Raw genomic sequence first — 16542 nt, 5'->3', positions numbered from 1 at the left:
TCAGAGGGAGGGAGGGAGTGCCTGCCTGTAAATATTTTGTGTGTCTGTGAGTGTAAGTAGATGTTGGTGCACAGGTGGGAGTCTCTAGGATCTTGGTGTATCTCTGGAAGTGTACACAATTGGATTGGTATGTATTTGTGTGAAGTTGTGTGGAGGTTGGCAGGGTAGAGGCAACCAAACCAGCTGTGTAATTGGTGTCACACCCAACCAGTGGCTGGCATTAGAACAGACAGAGCACGCGGTGACCTACCTTCTTTCTTCATCCCTGCTCGAAAGCACTTCTTTAGCCTGCAGTATCGACACTGGTTTCTTTTGTCCTTATCTACAACACACTGCCTGTTAAACCTGGGGAGGAGAAAGGGGGGTGAGCAGCAGCAACAGCCTAGAGCCTATGGAGAGAGCAACCCACAGGGGCCCTGTGCTCTGAGACACAAAACCAGAGCAGAGCCCTGAGGAAGGAACCCTGACACTCGGCCCTTACAGGGCTGCTTTAATATGAGGCTCTCAATTAACCTACTATTCCCCCAGGAACTGAGGAAGAATTATCGCAGCTAAGGCAGCGCAGGCAAATTTAGGAATTCGGACACACAACTCCCATTAATTTCTGTGAGTGCCAAGAAACTTGCCTCCAGTTGCAGAGCAAGGTAATGGCAGAGGTGGGAATACGAGCCAGGAGTCCTGACTTCTAGCCCTTTTCTCTGACCACTAGACAAGGGTTGATCAAGATGGGGGTTACAACCCCCAGCAGGATCACACACAAGTGACAGGGGGGTCAGAACCAACCTGCCCCCTATACTGCTAAATGAGTGGGGGGTCCCCAGTAGAACACAGCCAGATAGGAGGGAGATCCTGGAGGATGGGTGGTCTGGAATGGAATATGTTGAGAATCACTGCGCTACACCACAGTCCCTCCCAGAGCTAGGCTTAGAATCCAGAATCCAGGCCTCCTGACCCCCAGGTTCCCGCTCTTTATCACCACACAACACTGCACTAAAGCTCAAACAGACGCATCTCCCAGTGTAACCCCCAAGCTTCACTGATCGGAACCAAAGCAACTTCTTCCTTCCCCACTGCTCTATCCAGATCCATGACACTCCCTTGTTTCCCTTGTTTATGGCTCTAGTGTGTAGCACAATGTCAATAGCCATTTGTAGTGCAGATTTTATTGGCACTTCTCATACTCGCTATATAGTTTTCAGCTGGCTGATCACGTCAGGTTACTAGACCTGTGAGTATGGCGTGTAGGGTGACCCAAGGGACAAAGGGCCCCCGGCATGTCAGTTGTTTAGCTTTTGAGAGTGCTGGTTTCATTGTGTTCTATTAAAGCCCATAGCCAATATTTTCCAGGATAGGTGCCTAGCGGTAGCCTTCTAAGTCCATGTTTAGGCACCTAAATAAGTGGCCTTGTTTTCCAAACTACTGAGTGTGTCACTGGGACCACTTTGGAAAATCAGGCCACTTATTTAGGTGTCTAAGTATGGATGCAGGAGTCTAACATTAGGCACCCACAAAGCTTAGCCCTAGGCTCCAAACTACACTTCAAATGACACCTCTGTCACACATCGGGGGCTCCTCTCTGCTCCTCGGGTGCTGCATTCACACCGCCCAGCCGGCTTCCCCGAGATCTAGGATACCATGTTCAAAAGCACCTTAGTCTCAAAAGGGACTTTGGGGCCTCACTGACTTTCAGTGAAACTTAGGCACCCACGGGCCAGATTTGTAAAGGGTTTTAGGTGCCTACGGTCGCCACGGGGGCACCACTGACATTTTCAAAGCTGCAGTTCAGGTGCCGCCTAAACCCCACGGTGCCTACATTTCTGCTTGTTGGCATTTTCAAGACAGTCTAAGTGCTGCTGCTGCCCCACAGCTAACAAGCTGCTCAGAGCCCCAGCTCAAACTGAAACCCCAGAGGCCCCAAAGCAGGATTCTCAAACTTGGTGGGGGGATGCCTGTCTTGTCAGTAGGGCCCCATCCCATAGACATGCTCTAAGTATGCCTAAAACCTGATACCTGCTACCCCCTGAAGCAGGAGGGCTGGCTGCAGATGGTGGGGGAAGCTCAGCATCTGCACACAAGACAGCCAGGGTCACAGATATACGTAGGGCGAGAGTGAGTGAGGTATTGAACGTGAACAGGAGCCAGAGAGAGGTGGTTCTGGCTGCTAGGCCATGGGCTATCTAGGCTTAGGTGCATAACTCCAGGAGAGGGTTCACAGCTGGGATTCCCAGGCAGAAGGAGGTGTTTCTCTCTGGGCCATCAGCCAGGTGCAGCAGCTCAACCACGGAGGCCCCTAAGTCCCTCTCCTCTTTCCAGCATTTCACTCTTGGCTTGGTTAGGCAGTTCCCTGCTCAGCTGGCCAACTTCTGCTTTCTTAGGTGCTTGACTATCCCCACACACTCTATAGGGAGCTTAGGCGGCGTGGAGCTACCTCACTCCGGGCTGAAAATTCCACCAGGAACCGGCTGCCAAGAGGTTAAGCGTAGCTCTGCTCAGCTGAGCAAGGCCAACGTCCCTTTAAAAATCTGGACCCCACCTCCCACCCGAGTGCCTAAGTCACTTTTAAAAATAGGCCTTAGGCTTCTACAATTATTTTGGTGCTTTTGGAAATTTTACCCCAGACCAGACTCTGCTGGGATTGATGCAGGAGTAATATCCCAATGGCCTGTTGCACTGCCCCACACAGAGGGATGGGAGTTCATCACCACGTCTGCCCGTCAGAGGCAAGGTGCTCAGCCCCTGGCAGTAGGAAACATTCTATCTTGCTTTGCAATGACCTCTCCTCTCAGCCTCTCTCCCCAGCCCAGCAGGGGGAGGGTGTTGCAGAGAAAGTGCTTAGCCCCATAGAATGAGGCCGTCATTCCCTGCTACTCTCAGGTGACCCCTGGCTTGAGGCTGGTGAGGAGCTCTGCTGGGAGCTGTGTCCAGCCCTCCTCAGCTGGAGGGACAGGCCAGTACTGTGAGATGTGGGGTAAAGGGAGACAACAGGGAATAGTGACCCCAAGTATTGGGGGATTCTCAGTGTAGTTCCTGGTAGACTCGTTCCCACTCTTGTTTAAGGTACATGCCCTGCTCCAGCTGGAGCCTCACACAGCACGATGCCCTGGTGCCCTCAGTCCATACCTGCAGGAGTACATGTGGTTCTTCCTGACGCTCCTCCTGAAGAAGCCTTTGCAGCCATCACAGCTGGAGGCCCCATAGTGCTTCCCCGTGGCACGGTCCCCACAGATGGCGCACAATGCGCTCATCCCAATGCTATTGGAGGCGTTGAGGTTGGTCGCGTCTGATGGAGACGTGTCTACGTCGGGAAGGACAAAGAGAAGGAGACAAATGAAAAGTCAGAGAAGCTGCTCTTTACCCAAGGAGGCAGGAGGTAACCAGGGGGACCCTTTGGCATGCACATACACACAGGGATGCTGGAACAATTTGTATCATGGGGGTGCTGAGAGCCATTGAACCAGACTGTAAACCCTGTAGCTAATGGAAACCTCTTCAAGCCTTGGGGTGCAGCAGCACTTCTAGTTACAGTACTTGTGCATGCACGCACACACACACATGCACGTACTTCAATATCTTGCTACAGATGTACCAAACTGGGCTCCTTGGAAAATCCGGCCCTAGGGTCAAAATGTTCCAACTTGGATTCCTAAAGTTAGGCACTCAAATAAGTGGCCTGAGTTCCTAAGGAGCAGGACACTTACAACTCCCATGGATTTCAGTGAGGGCGTTGGGTGCTCAGTACCCCTTAAAATCAGGCCACCCAATGGCTCAGTTTAAGGGGGACAGTAAATACTTCATGTTTGCAAAGAGCATCGAGACCCTCTGGTGAAAATCACTGTACACAAACAGTGTGATTAGCATTCAAACAGTCTGGAATCCAGACACAGCCTCAAACTTCGTGGCAACACAGCACTGCCCAGAGCCGATATTCATTGGGGATTTTCACATTTCAGTTGCTGTTTTGCGATGCTGACCACAACGCCTTGAATTGCCCCTGGAAGCAGACAGCTAGCCAGGGCAGTGCTTGGAGCAGAGGTGTCATGTGCTCAGTGTAGGCCACCCAATTTAATAGGGAGGCAGCTGCATTCTGCACTAGTTTTAGCCTTCAAAGAGCCCAGACTAGCCCTAAGTAGAATGTATTAAAGGAGTGTGGTGACAAACATAGGATAGTTATTGTGAGGTTTGCATGAGAGCCTCGTGGCCAGCTGTTGATGGAAAAATACCTTATGGGCCACTGTTTCCAACTGGCAATCCAGAAGCAGCAATTAATCCAAAAGGTCTCTGAGGGCATCAACCATCTTGGTGGACAGTGTGGACAAACTCCCTCAAATGCAGCCTCAGCCCACTGCTCTAAATGCTTCTTCCTTTCAACAGGCACCACACCTGGGTTGTCAGGATAGGCCGCAGCCGATTCACTTTCATGATGATCCCTAGCGCAGTCAGACACAGATTGGGCTGTCCTTACTGAGGTGAGGGAGCCCTTTCCCACATGATGAACCCCATTGACTTGTGTGAATCAGTGCTCCCCCCATCTGAGCACGGGTTGCGCACTCCAGCCCAGAAAGAGAGGGCTGAGAGTGTAGAACTTGGGAGACAGATCTGGGCATCCTTGAGTCTCTGAGAACATTACACCCCAAGCCACCATCTGGGAAGAAGGACAACCCAGGGAATTACAGACCAGTCACCTTAGCTTCGGTACCCAGAAAGATAATGGAGCAAATCATCAAACAATCAATTTGTAAGCGCCTAGAAGATAATAAGATGATAAGTAACAGTCAACATGGGTTTGTCAAACCAACCTAATATCCTTCTTTGACAGAGTAACAAGCCTTGTGTATAGGGGGAAGTAGTAGATGTGATATATCTCAACTTTAGTAGGAATTTTTATACTATCTTACATGACCTTCCCATAAAGAAACTAGGAATATATAACCTAGACAAACCTACTATAAAGTCAGTGCTTAATTGTTTGGAAAACCGTACTCAGAGAGTAGCTATCACTGGTTCATAGTCAAGCTGGAAGGGCATATTGATTTGGGTTCTGCAGGGAACTGTTCTGGATCCCTGCAGGACCCCAATGGGTTTGGATGGTAACATAGAGAGTACACTTATAAAGTTTGCAGATGATACCAAGCTGGGAGGGTTTGCAAGTGCTTTGGAGGACAGGATTAGAATTCAAAAGGATCTTGACAAACTGGGGAAATTGTCTGAAATAAACAGAATGGAATACAATAAGGACAAATGCAAAGTAGTCCACTTAGGAAGGAACAATCAATTGCACATAGACAAAATAGGAAATAACTGCCTAGGAAAAAGGATCTGGGGCATTAGAGTGGATCACGTACTAAATATGTGTCAACAATGTAATACTGTTACAAAAAAATCAAACATCGTTCTGGGATGTATTAGCAGGAGTGTTGTAAGCAAGACAAAAGAAGTAATTCTACCACTGTATTCAGCACTGGTAAGGCCTCAACTGGAGTACTGTGTCCAGTTCTGGGCACCTCACTTTGGGAAAGATGTGGACAAATTGGAGAAAGTCCAGAGGAGAGCAACAAAAATGATTAAAGATCTAGAAAACATGACCTGTGAGGAAAGATTGAAAAAATTGGGGTTATTTAGTCTGGAGAAGAGAAGATTGAGGCAGGACATAATAATATTCTTCAAGTTCATGAAAAATTGTTATAAAAAGGAGGGTGGCCAATTGTTCTCCCTATCCACTGAGGACAGGACAAGAAGTAATGGGCTTAAATTGCAGCGAGGGAGATTTAGGTTGGACATTATGAAAAACTTCCTAGCTGTAAGGATAGTTAAGCACTGGAACAAATTACCTAGGGAGGTTGTGGCTAGAGCCCCACGCCGATACAAATTTATATCTGCAGATATGGATAGCCACGGATATAAATCAGTGTCCGTGGAAACGCAGGGCTCTCCCGGGAACTGCAGGGGCAAAAGGAGCAGAACCCAGGAGCCAGCGCCCTGCACCGGCGGTTCCTCCAGTGCAGCTGTATCGTCCCCCAACCCCGCCCCCAGCCCTGTCCTCTGGCATGGCTGTATGGACCCCAGAAAAGAGATGCAGTCATGCAGACAGCTGCGTGGAAGGGATGGGGGCGGGGCTGGGGGCAGTACAGCCACACGGGAGGAGCTGCCGGCGCTGGCTCCTGGGAGCAGTGGCCCCACATTCTGCTCATTTTGCCGCTGAGTTCCCGGGAGAGCCCTGCGGTTCCGCAGATACGCATTTATATCCACAGATAACAGATATAAATTTGTATCCGCGCAGGGCTCTAGTTGTGGAATCTCCTTCATTGCAGGTTTTTGTGAACAGGTTAGTCAGGGCTGGTCTGGAGAATACTGAGTCCTGCCTCAATGCAAAGGACTGGACTAGATGACCTATCAAGGTCCCTTCCAGTCTGACATTTCTATGATTTCTATGATATCATCTCCCCCAGGGGCTTTGCATAAACATTGACTGGGAAGGATGGGAGCCAACCAAACCTTAAGGCTGATGGCATCGAATGCTGCTACCCCTGTAACTGTGACTGACACCTCCATGTGTCATGTATCAGCACAGATACCTTCGTCTTCCTCAATGGAAATTCCAGATGAAAATTATTTACTGATTCCAGATGGTCAGAGAAACAGAGAAATGAGTCTGCTGGTCTTCTGATTTCTACCGGTCCCACCGCTGTTCTGCCACTGACACTGATAGAGGCCAGTAGGAAGTAGGAGAGACCATGAGAAAACCCTAGAAAGCTACCTGAAGGATTCTAATGGAGACTGCTGGAATTTCTATCGGGGCTCTAGAAGGCCATCATCAACCATCCATGGTGACATGGTCTCTGTCCCATACCCAGGTGTGAAACTCAAAGCAAAAACTCAGAGGGCGTAAACTAAAAATGAACTGGAATCCTAAAAAGGTTTTAATGAACCTCTGCCTTGCACACGGCAGACATTGGATCTCATGGGGCCTTGGGGTCAAACCCATTCTTGGGGTAACTCCATTGGCTTCCTCGGGCTTACACTGTGAATGAATCTCTGCCCTAATCCCCACAAAGAATCTGTCTGGTCTGAGAAGAAGAAACCCAATATTCTACCCACCATCAAGGCTTCCTACCTATGATTTCCTTTCCTGTTGTGAAGGGATGTATAGACCTCACACAGGCTCTGGCAGGAAGAGGGTTAACACTCTCTCAGTACAGGCCACAGCTGCCTTGGTGCAGAGATCCACCTGGAAGCAAGGCTGGGCAAATTAGGCCTGTCACCAGCACATGATAAGAGGGCTGTGCCTGGAAGGGCTGGGGCTGGCAGTAGGAGCCAGAATCCTGGGGCGGAGAGGAGGGTAGGACAATGCTGCTGGCAAAGCTCTGTTGCTGCAGAGTTCATTTAGAGGCCAGGCTGAAGGAGCCTCGGGAGCTCTTTGTTTAAAGCCCTGCTTGTGGGAAGTTTCTTTTGTTTGCCTGTTTGTTTAACTAGGCTCCAGGGAGGCTAGAGAACTGGACTACTACAGCCTAGGAAATTGTTCCCCTGATCCACTGCATAGAGATACATACAGGCACCAAAACTCCCAGCAAAATATCTCTTCACTTACCTCTAAGTAAGGGCTTGTCTGTGTGGGGAAGTTATACTGGTATAAACTGGGGTGTGAATTTAAAGCACTGGAGTTCTACTTCCCACCTGGCCACTCTGATGCTGCTCCCAGAGGGCCTTTTTCTGGTTTGGCTTATGTCACTTTGGAAGCTGTTCAAACTCAGCAGAAGCCTATTTCAGAATAAGAGTGTCTGCGTGGGGGAGTTATACTGGTATAACCAGAGTGGTTTAGTTAGATCGCTATAATTATACTGCTATAACTGGGCAAATCTCCCATGCAGACAAGCCCTAAGGCTTTGGGTCTGCTCGATCCATCCTCTGCAGCAGCAGCTGAGGCAGGGTGGGTGGGGGGCTTCTGTCTGGATGTAAGCTTTCTAAGTGGCTGTTGTCCAGTCCAGCAGGCTGTGTTTGCATCTTGTCAGGATTGAGAGGACCATACTGAATTTACACAGAACAGAGTAAATTGCAGGCCCCCTCCCCCCCTCTAGTAGGGAAAGGTGACCGTCCGGAGCATACAATGTCCCCTGCCCCTTGGATCAAGGTATATGCTGGGGGCTGTAGTATCAGCCTGCACTACCATGTTAATGATGAGAAATTTGGAGCTGGTATGATCTCTCCTGTGGTGGGCTAATGAGGTTTTATTTTTTTACACTCCCTTCCTGTCCTTCCCTGCAGCCTTCATCCCCTTTACAGGCTTCCGTGTCTGATTCCAATTCCAGATCACCCTCCTGATTTTCGATATCATCCATGAACTTGCTCCTTCTCTGAGCTCCTATCTACCTGTCCCCATGCATTCTGCCCTTCCGGGCTTTGCTCCCTCTCGTTGGTACTCTGGATTTTAGGGGTCGCTTTTATAGTTGTGCTGCCCCATCTGGCACCTGCCCCCTGCGCGAGTGAGTCATGTCTCGTTAGCTTTCAGCTAGTAGCCTCTGTGATGCTTTGCAGGAAGACTGCTGCCTACAAACATGCTTCCTCTTGGTGTGACAGTTCACAGGGTCTCAGACAGTCAGAGATGAAATCATGTCAGAAAAATGATTATATGTCAATTTCCTCCAAACATATATAACATAAAACAAAGATATGGAATCAGAGAAGAAAAACATCAGAGAGCGCTGCACACAATTACCTCATTATTTATTAAATGAATGACAGTAGTCCCCAGAGACCCCAATCAGGGATCAGGGCCCCTTTGTGCTGAGCCTGTACACACACATAACAAAAAGATAGTCCTACCCCAAAAAGCTTACAGTCTACCAGTCTCCTATTCTCACTGGCTGGAAACGGAAACAGAATTATTTGCTGATGGATAATTTTCAAACTATTATTATTTGTATAATGTCAGAAACTTAACTGACTGTCCTCTCTCCCTGGCTGTCCCAACAATGCCTGTTTAATGGGGATTAGTCAGACGTTAGGACAAAGAAGATGAAAAAGCTAATTCCCCTTTAAAGCCAGGGAACTAATAACACTGAAAATGATATAACACTTGTATAGCAGTTTTTATCCTGACCAATCCCAAAGCATTTTCCAAAACTAGAAGCATCAAAACTATAAAAAGGTATGAACTACATCTACCATTGAAATGCAGCCACCTCTGGAATGGAACATAATGTCTGTTTAACAGCACACAACAACACTTCACAGCAGTTTTGGATCAGAAAGGTAGAGGACTGTGTCCAATTAAAAAAAAAGCAGAAGAGGTGGGTTATTTAGGTAAGCAGATTGTGGTTGCCTGAGTGGGAATTTTGCCAGAATCAGAGTTAACCCTCATGTCCCCATCCTTTCTAAAGATATAAATCACTGGTTCTCAACCAGGGGCATATGTACTCCTGGGGGTACGCAGAGGTCTTCCAGGGGGTACATCAACTCATCTAGATATTTGCCTAGTTTTACAACAGGCTACATAAAAAGCACTAGTGAAGTCAGTGCAAACTAAAGTTTCATACAATTACTTGTTTATACTGCTCTATATATTATACACTGAAATGTAAGTACAATATTTATATTCCAGTTGATTTATTTTATAATTATATGGTAAAAATGAGAAAGTCAGCAATTTTTCAGTAATAGTGTGCTGTATTTTTATGTCTGATTTTATAAGCAAGTAGTTTTTAAATGAGGTGAAATTTGGGGTTATACAACACAAATCAGACTCCTGAAGGGGTACAGTAGTCTGGAAGATTGAGAGCCACTGATGTAGACTTTCACTAAAATCTTCTCCATTATAGCTCAAAGGCCCCAAAGTATCACATATCAAGAAGAGGGAAGCTGTTCAGATGAATTGGCTGGGTTACTAGGAGAGTGTTTCTAGGGCATTTTTCCTACTGGGCCTGAACACACAAACTTCTTGGAAGAGAAAAGTTGTAGGAAATGAAACTGATACTCTCCTCTTCTCCCCACAGGGCCTGTTGCAAGGGGATCACCTTTGCTACAGCTTATAAAATCAGGGCTATCCCTGTAGAATTTGTCAGCCACTTCTGCTAAAAACATATTTAAACAAACTAGGTACAGATAGTGTCTACTCTGGCCCTACAAAGCTTTAATGGGCTTTCTAGGCCTTAGAGGTTGTGATGACTTCTCACAGATGAGAGGGTTCAATACATTAGATGGATGGTACAAGGGCCACATAAGGGGCTTTAAGCTTAGTAGTAAAGCCTAGGTCCAGCTGTAAAAATAAATACTGGCATCTCTGCAAGTCCACACAATTCAAGGAGATGGAGCGTGAATGCAGCTGCCTCTCTGTGCATCCCACCACCCTGTGTCCCCTGAACTCTCCAAGCCAAATCGCTCAGCCTGCCAAGGTGCAAATGTGGGACCAAGACCCAAAACAATGGCTGGAGGAGTTACAGCAGATAAGGGATGTTTCAGGGCTGTGGAGTTAATTTCCATAGCATAACCCATTATGTTCTCTCTCTCACCCATTCTGCCCCTAACGAGCCCCTTGGCAGAGGCTGGGGGATTTAATAAGTCTTTCCCATCTCTAGAAAATCTGACAGCGTTCTTTGCCAAGCTGCATGAGACAGCACTGGAAAGGGGAGCTCTGCGTACTGGGACTTGATGCACTGAACAGCCTTGATGCAGTTAATGGTAGTTACAGTCTATGCCCTACTTCAGGCAGATTACACCCACCACTCAGGTCTGCTCCCTCTGGGTTCATATGCTCTGGAGATGCTGACCCCATGGAGTGCTGAGCAGAGAGACAATATACAGGGGGAGCCCAACTCTATATAGATGGTTTGTGGCAGGAGAAGTTCTCTCTTGCAGCCACAGTGAGACTAGATCAGTGACAGGATTCTGTAAGTAAAACTGTTTGTGTCTTCAGAGCAGGCTTGTGTTAAGGGAGCTGACCAGGGTGCGGGGACGTCATTCTGGTAGCTCTGAGAGCTAGTTAGTTGCTTTCTGCAGCATACTTAGCTTAGCGATTAACCCAGTATTTAGAGAGGACTTGGGGGGGACCCGGAGAGGAATTTTCATTGATTGTGTCTCTGAGTGTCTAATAAAAAGGAATCCTCACAAGTTCCAAAATATAACCAGTGGGACAATGTTGCAAATCCTGATAGAATTGTGATTCTCCCCAGGGTGTGTGGGTGAAAGTGCCCTTTTATCACAGCTATAAGATACACTGATACTATTTCCAGTTAAAGGACTGAACCTTCCCCTCAAAGCCCCACATATGTTTCAATTCACACCAATTATGCCATGCAACGGGGTTCAAGCTAGCTACGGTCAGCCTGTTGTAAAGAGAAATGTCATGCCACCTGTGCACATGAACAGCTTCTCTCTATGTGGAGGTATTACAATCTGTATAGCGTGATGCACTGAAACCTTCTGGGGCTTTCATTCTACTTCACTGCTAGAGGGGCTGCTCTCTGTCCAGGTTCACTGTCCCAACTTTGGGCTTCACAGTATCTCTGTCAAGCCATGGAAAGCTCCTTACTTGGAAGCCCTGCCTAGCAGGGAGGTAAAGAACCACCCTTCACTCTGCATTCTCCTTTCCTTTGGGTTAGGGACTTGTGAGAGACAGTCGCTGTCAGCTCGGGCTCCCAGTCCCTCTGCTGTGTCTGCCAGGGCGAGATGTTGAGCAGGAAAATTCTGTTCTATTCAGGTTCTTATACTACACCCATTGCCTTGGTATCTGAGTTAATGTCATTCGATCAGTTCAAGTGGCGTGTTAGTTAAACAGAAACATTTCTCTACAGGAGCAGGAAAAGTCCCCCTCCGACTTGGTGCTTCAGCTCCCCCTGTGCCCTCTGCACCAGCTACATGCCTGTTGCCAGATGACCTGTGCTCCTGAAGGCACTGGCTGGCTCTACCACTGATCCCACCTTCGACTGGCAAAAGCAAACCCAGCGGTAGACTTACCGTTGCCCATGGCCAGCACCTGCATGTTCTCAAACTCCAGAGTGGTGTAAGCTGGGTCCAAAGCTGCGCTATAATCTGCCATCTCCATGTCTATCAGGGCTTTGGAGAGACGCATTATCATCAGCAAACACGGGCCAGATTGCAGCGATTCCCTCGTTGGAGGTTATTGGCCCCTCAGCCTCCGGCTGCCTTCACTGCGTCCCCTATCTGTTGTCTTTTATTTCAAATATTTCTCTGAAAGGATTTGCTGAGCTTCAAGGCCTATACTCCCCAGAGGGGTGGAGGCAAGAGGCGGGGGGGTTAATCTTTAATCATCTCACCCACTGGTGAACGCTAAGCTGGATGGTTGGGTTTTTTTTTTTTTTTTTGGTGGGGCAGCAGCGATTTTGTTGACTGTTTATTATTGAATCTACATGCACTTTGCTGATTTCAGCTTCTGGGCACGTGCCGGGGTGGCAGCACTTAGAGAGAGGAGCATTCTCCATGAGTGAAGTACATTTGCTGGGCTATTGATCTTGATGCTTAATTGTTATTATTGGTCTTAATTTTAGCTGAAGTGTAAGAACTTGGAAAAACCCTTCCTGGAGAAGGACGTTCTTGCCCTGTTCCCTCCCCTTCAATATCCTCCAGCTTTCTCTCCCTCTCGTCCCCCACACCCTTTTCTCTCTCTCGCTTTCATTTCACAGAAGGTCATTCTAACCGGAATTGCCATTTACACATGGTAACAACATGAGACTTTCATTTTACTTCCCTATAAACCGAGTTTTACAGGGCCAGAGCGCACTATAAACATCTCTCACTCCACAGCCTTTCCCAACAACTTTCAGGGACAGATTTTCAGAAGAGCCAGGCATGCAAAAGTACATGTCAAATGTGAACACAAGTGTGACTCTGGGTGCATTTTGAGCGCCCGGTGGATCGGGCATAAAATTGCACTGACATTTTTTTGTGTGCCTAACATTTTTGAAAAATCTCAGCCCGGAAGAGCAGCTCATTTTCCTGTATTTGATTTTCAAGGGACAATCTGAAAAATCTGCCCTGTGTGTTTGTATTTTAAAAATTCCCCCAGGCATTTTACAATGCAACAGAACTTTATTCTGCAGGGTGTCTTTCAACACATGCTGTAGAGTTAAGTCCTGATCCAAAGCCCATTGAAATCAATGGGAGATTTTCTATTAACGTCCATGGGTTTTGGATTAGACCTTCAAATAATACAGGACAGTAAGAATGTACATTACAAATGTCAGGAAACAGAGCTTTTTCTTTTTCCGAGCTCCTGGCTTCATCTGCTGCGTGTGGGCTTTATGAGACGCCAGTTTATCCAGGGTGTGGCAGTGGTTTGCACTGGGAAGATTTTGTATAATCCACTGTAATTTCCATTGCACAATAACACAAGATCAACACGTGGAAATCAATTTATCACTTAACAGCATCAGCTGAATTGCATTGAAGGGCCAGTAATTAACGATTAGTGTCAGCTCTCTATGTAATCAAAACATCCCAGTTTATTTCTCAATCAATGCAGGGCAATTTAGTCTACACACTGCGAGTTAATGGCCCTGAACTAGTTTTGATCACTCTTCACAGGCACACAGGACAGACTGGGTCACGTTGAGTCAAAAAGACTTGACTGATATGAATGGCTTCCCTATGGCAGCTCAACACTGAAATCCTGGGGCCTCAGACTCTGAAAGCGTACATGCCATTGGGCTGTGACATTCGACACATGAACGGAAAATCATGGTGATGTCCTCAGCATGGTGATTTGCAAAGTCTGTGCCCCAAGACACTGACAGTCTATATTTGAAGGCACAGACACCACCTATACCCTGAGGCTACTGCTGTATGCTCTATAGGCTACCTTGCTTCCACTTGGTTGCTGGAGGTATGGGAAAGCCCCACATTCCTTTCTTGGGATTGATGTCTAGTGTTCCTTCCCTGGAGTGGGAGCAGGAGGATCGTTAAAGATACAAAGGACCCCCCTCTGAACTCACATGGCTGGTATATCACTTCCCCTTCAGCAAGGAGGATTCTGAGCCAGGAATTCATTTGTCTGAAACAATGTGTGTGAGGTGGGGGTGGTGGAATACAGCCCCTTAACAGCCTCATTCCTGGGACCTCAGTCCCAATCCAGGCTTGGCCAGAGTGATCCCTTTGATTAGATAAATGGTGCAGACACTAAGTCAAATATGTGCAGGATTTGCCATAGTGTCTAGTAAAATATCATAAAAGCATGGCCCATTTTGCTTAGTTCAGCAAAACAAGTCTTTGTTCAACTAGGCTGCTGACTAAATAAGACTGAAATACTTGCTCACTCCCATTAGGTCTGGAGGACGTATGTCAGGGAGGATTCAGAATGCTAGGAATAGAAAATGAAGAGATGTATACGAAAGGTGAGTGTGGGAGATTGAGGGAAATTAGATGGCACAGGAGGCTGGGAACTGTCAAAAGGACATAGGAGCCTTTCACCTCTAGGTTGATGGTGACTGCAATCCACCATTACTGGTGCTTTCAGTTCAGTTCCTAGTGTACAAGGCCCAGATCCTCAAAGACACCTAACTCCCATATCGCAAAACCCTTATCTCAGCAGAGAGGTCAAAGACAAGGAGACTACACACTTCCTGCATTCTTGAGGATGGTCACACCAAAGCAGAGATGGGGTACACTACCAGGAATGCTTGATTTTTCTCTCATCAACAATAGACCATCCTACTCATTAGTCAAGTTACCCAAGCTCCAATCTAGTATGAGAAGATTCTCCTCTCCCTGAGAGACTGACAACTTCTCTACTGGGAATTTAGGAGAGATTCCCTTGATGAATTAGTGGTAACTTGGTGCCTATGTGGCATCTTTGAATGACACACTGACCCATCCTGGGCTAAGCATATAGACCAGGACCAGTGAATGGCTGGCCTGAGAGGGGACTCCTTAAAAATTATTTAATGGACAAATCTCTTCCTTTTTAGGCTGATTTGAATTTTTCTGCCCCACTTAGCAGCTGTTTCTCTTTTAGTATCAGCCAGAGGGAGGGATAAATTCTGATCTCACTGGTAAAAATCCAGAGCAAATCCACTGACTTCAGAGGAGTAACCCCACCCTGGGGCAGACACAATGCCCTTTGAAGTCACAGGAAATATTCTCATCAACTTTAATGGGTCCAGGATCAGGCCCATTGACACCAGTGCAGCTGAGAGGAGAATTTGGCCCAGTTTTAGCAAGTAGCAGCAGCTGGAAGAAAGAAGGCAGAAGCTTTGGAGGGTTTAAGAGTGGAATCTGGGCTGGACAATGGGTCTCTCCATGTTCTGTCCTGGTGATGAGTCCCGGTGAATGGCAGCTACACATGCACTGAGCCGAGCCCCAGACAGAATCTAGTTGGTTAGGGAAACTTCCTCCTACCACCCCATCAATCTTTCTCCCCACCTACCTTCTCAGCACTTCATACTATGTGAGACAGCTGTAATAGGAAACTGTTAGAATTCCAGGAACCGGAATACCCTGCGCATGGGGCAATCATTCGATTTTATCAGAGAGCAGTAAATTTTCCTGTGTTTTTCCTCATATAAGGGTGACATGAGACTAATCCTGCCCCATATACAGACTGACAAGCTTGGCAATTTCACTAAGAGGAAAGGGGATTCCCAGCAAATAAGATACGCGCCTCATTAAATGAGGAGCAGGATACAGGGCAATTAATAAACAGGCATGGGAAGGATATAATCATCCTATGTGCATAGAGACAGAGAGTGTGACACTCAGAGAGACACAGGAGCAGTCTGTCTGTACCACCTGCACAGAGCCACTGAAGTTATAACATGGCTGTCTTCTGATCCAGTTACAATTTATACTGTGAACACGACAAGAGTTGAACTCAGATGATGCTTGTCCATGCTGCAGATTGTAACCGGGTCACTTGGCCTGCTTATATGTGTGGCGTGGCTGAGCCCAAAATCTATAACAGGCATATACTGACAATTTTAGATTGTTACTTCTATTACAAATAAATGTAACAACCCCCTTCTAAATTGCAAGGAAGAATAAGTTTGGAAGAAGGGAAAGGGATGCAGAACTATCTTCACAGTCAGTGGAAGTGGCAACCCATTGCATTCAATGGAGTATACCAGCAGAGAACATGGCCCCGGCCATATAACCCCCACTGCCCTATGACTAACGTGGAACCTCTTTTGTGCAGATATTCAGGGACATAACCTTTGGCAGCACTTCCATACCTTGTCCTGTCAATAGAGTTATTGAAAATGGATTGAAAAATCATTGTTGTTTAGGGAGAAAGGAAAACCCCAGTGACTTCTTAAAACACAATCTGTCGCCATTCAGAAGCCATAGCCAGATGGGAGGCATGAGAAACAGCGTGCCTAGTGGTGAGAGCAGCAGCCTGGGCGTTAGGATTCCCGTTCTGCTGGCTTACTCTGTGTAGGGTTACCATATTTAGTGCCTCCGAAAGGAGGACACTTTAAAGGGGCTCCAACCCCGCCCCCAGCCCCGCCCCCGCCCCAACCCCGCCCCCTCCCCAAAGTCTCCGCCCCCTCCCCTGCTTCCCGCGAACATTTGAGTCGCGGGAAGCCTGAAGCAGGTAAGGGG

At 47.3% G+C, this 16542-nt stretch overlaps 1 protein-coding gene across 2 annotated transcripts in view; it reads right to left on the bottom strand.

The window, feature by feature from the left end:
- Positions 1–16542, bottom strand: part of HNF4A (hepatocyte nuclear factor 4 alpha) — a 71937-nt gene that overhangs the window by 20191 nt on the left and 35204 nt on the right. The window contains exons 1-3 of one of the 2 annotated variants that reach the window (XM_034787331.1): positions 11947–12191; positions 3121–3295; positions 251–345 (exon numbers count right to left, since the gene is read on the bottom strand). In XM_034787331.1, coding sequence (XP_034643222.1) covers positions 251–345; positions 3121–3295; positions 11947–12067 — 391 coding nt within the window. In that variant the 5' untranslated portion in view covers positions 12068–12191. Of the gene's footprint in view, positions 1–250; positions 346–3120; positions 3296–11946; positions 12192–16542 lie in introns of those variants that run through there. The other variant, XM_034787332.1, reaches the window with a different exon arrangement.

The sequence above is a fragment of the Trachemys scripta genome, chromosome 12, assembly GCF_013100865.1.
Source record: "Trachemys scripta elegans isolate TJP31775 chromosome 12, CAS_Tse_1.0, whole genome shotgun sequence".
NCBI lineage: Eukaryota > Metazoa > Chordata > Testudines > Emydidae > Trachemys > Trachemys scripta.
The sequence above is the reverse complement of the archived record's forward strand: the minus strand, read 5'-3'. Positions and strand labels throughout refer to the sequence as shown.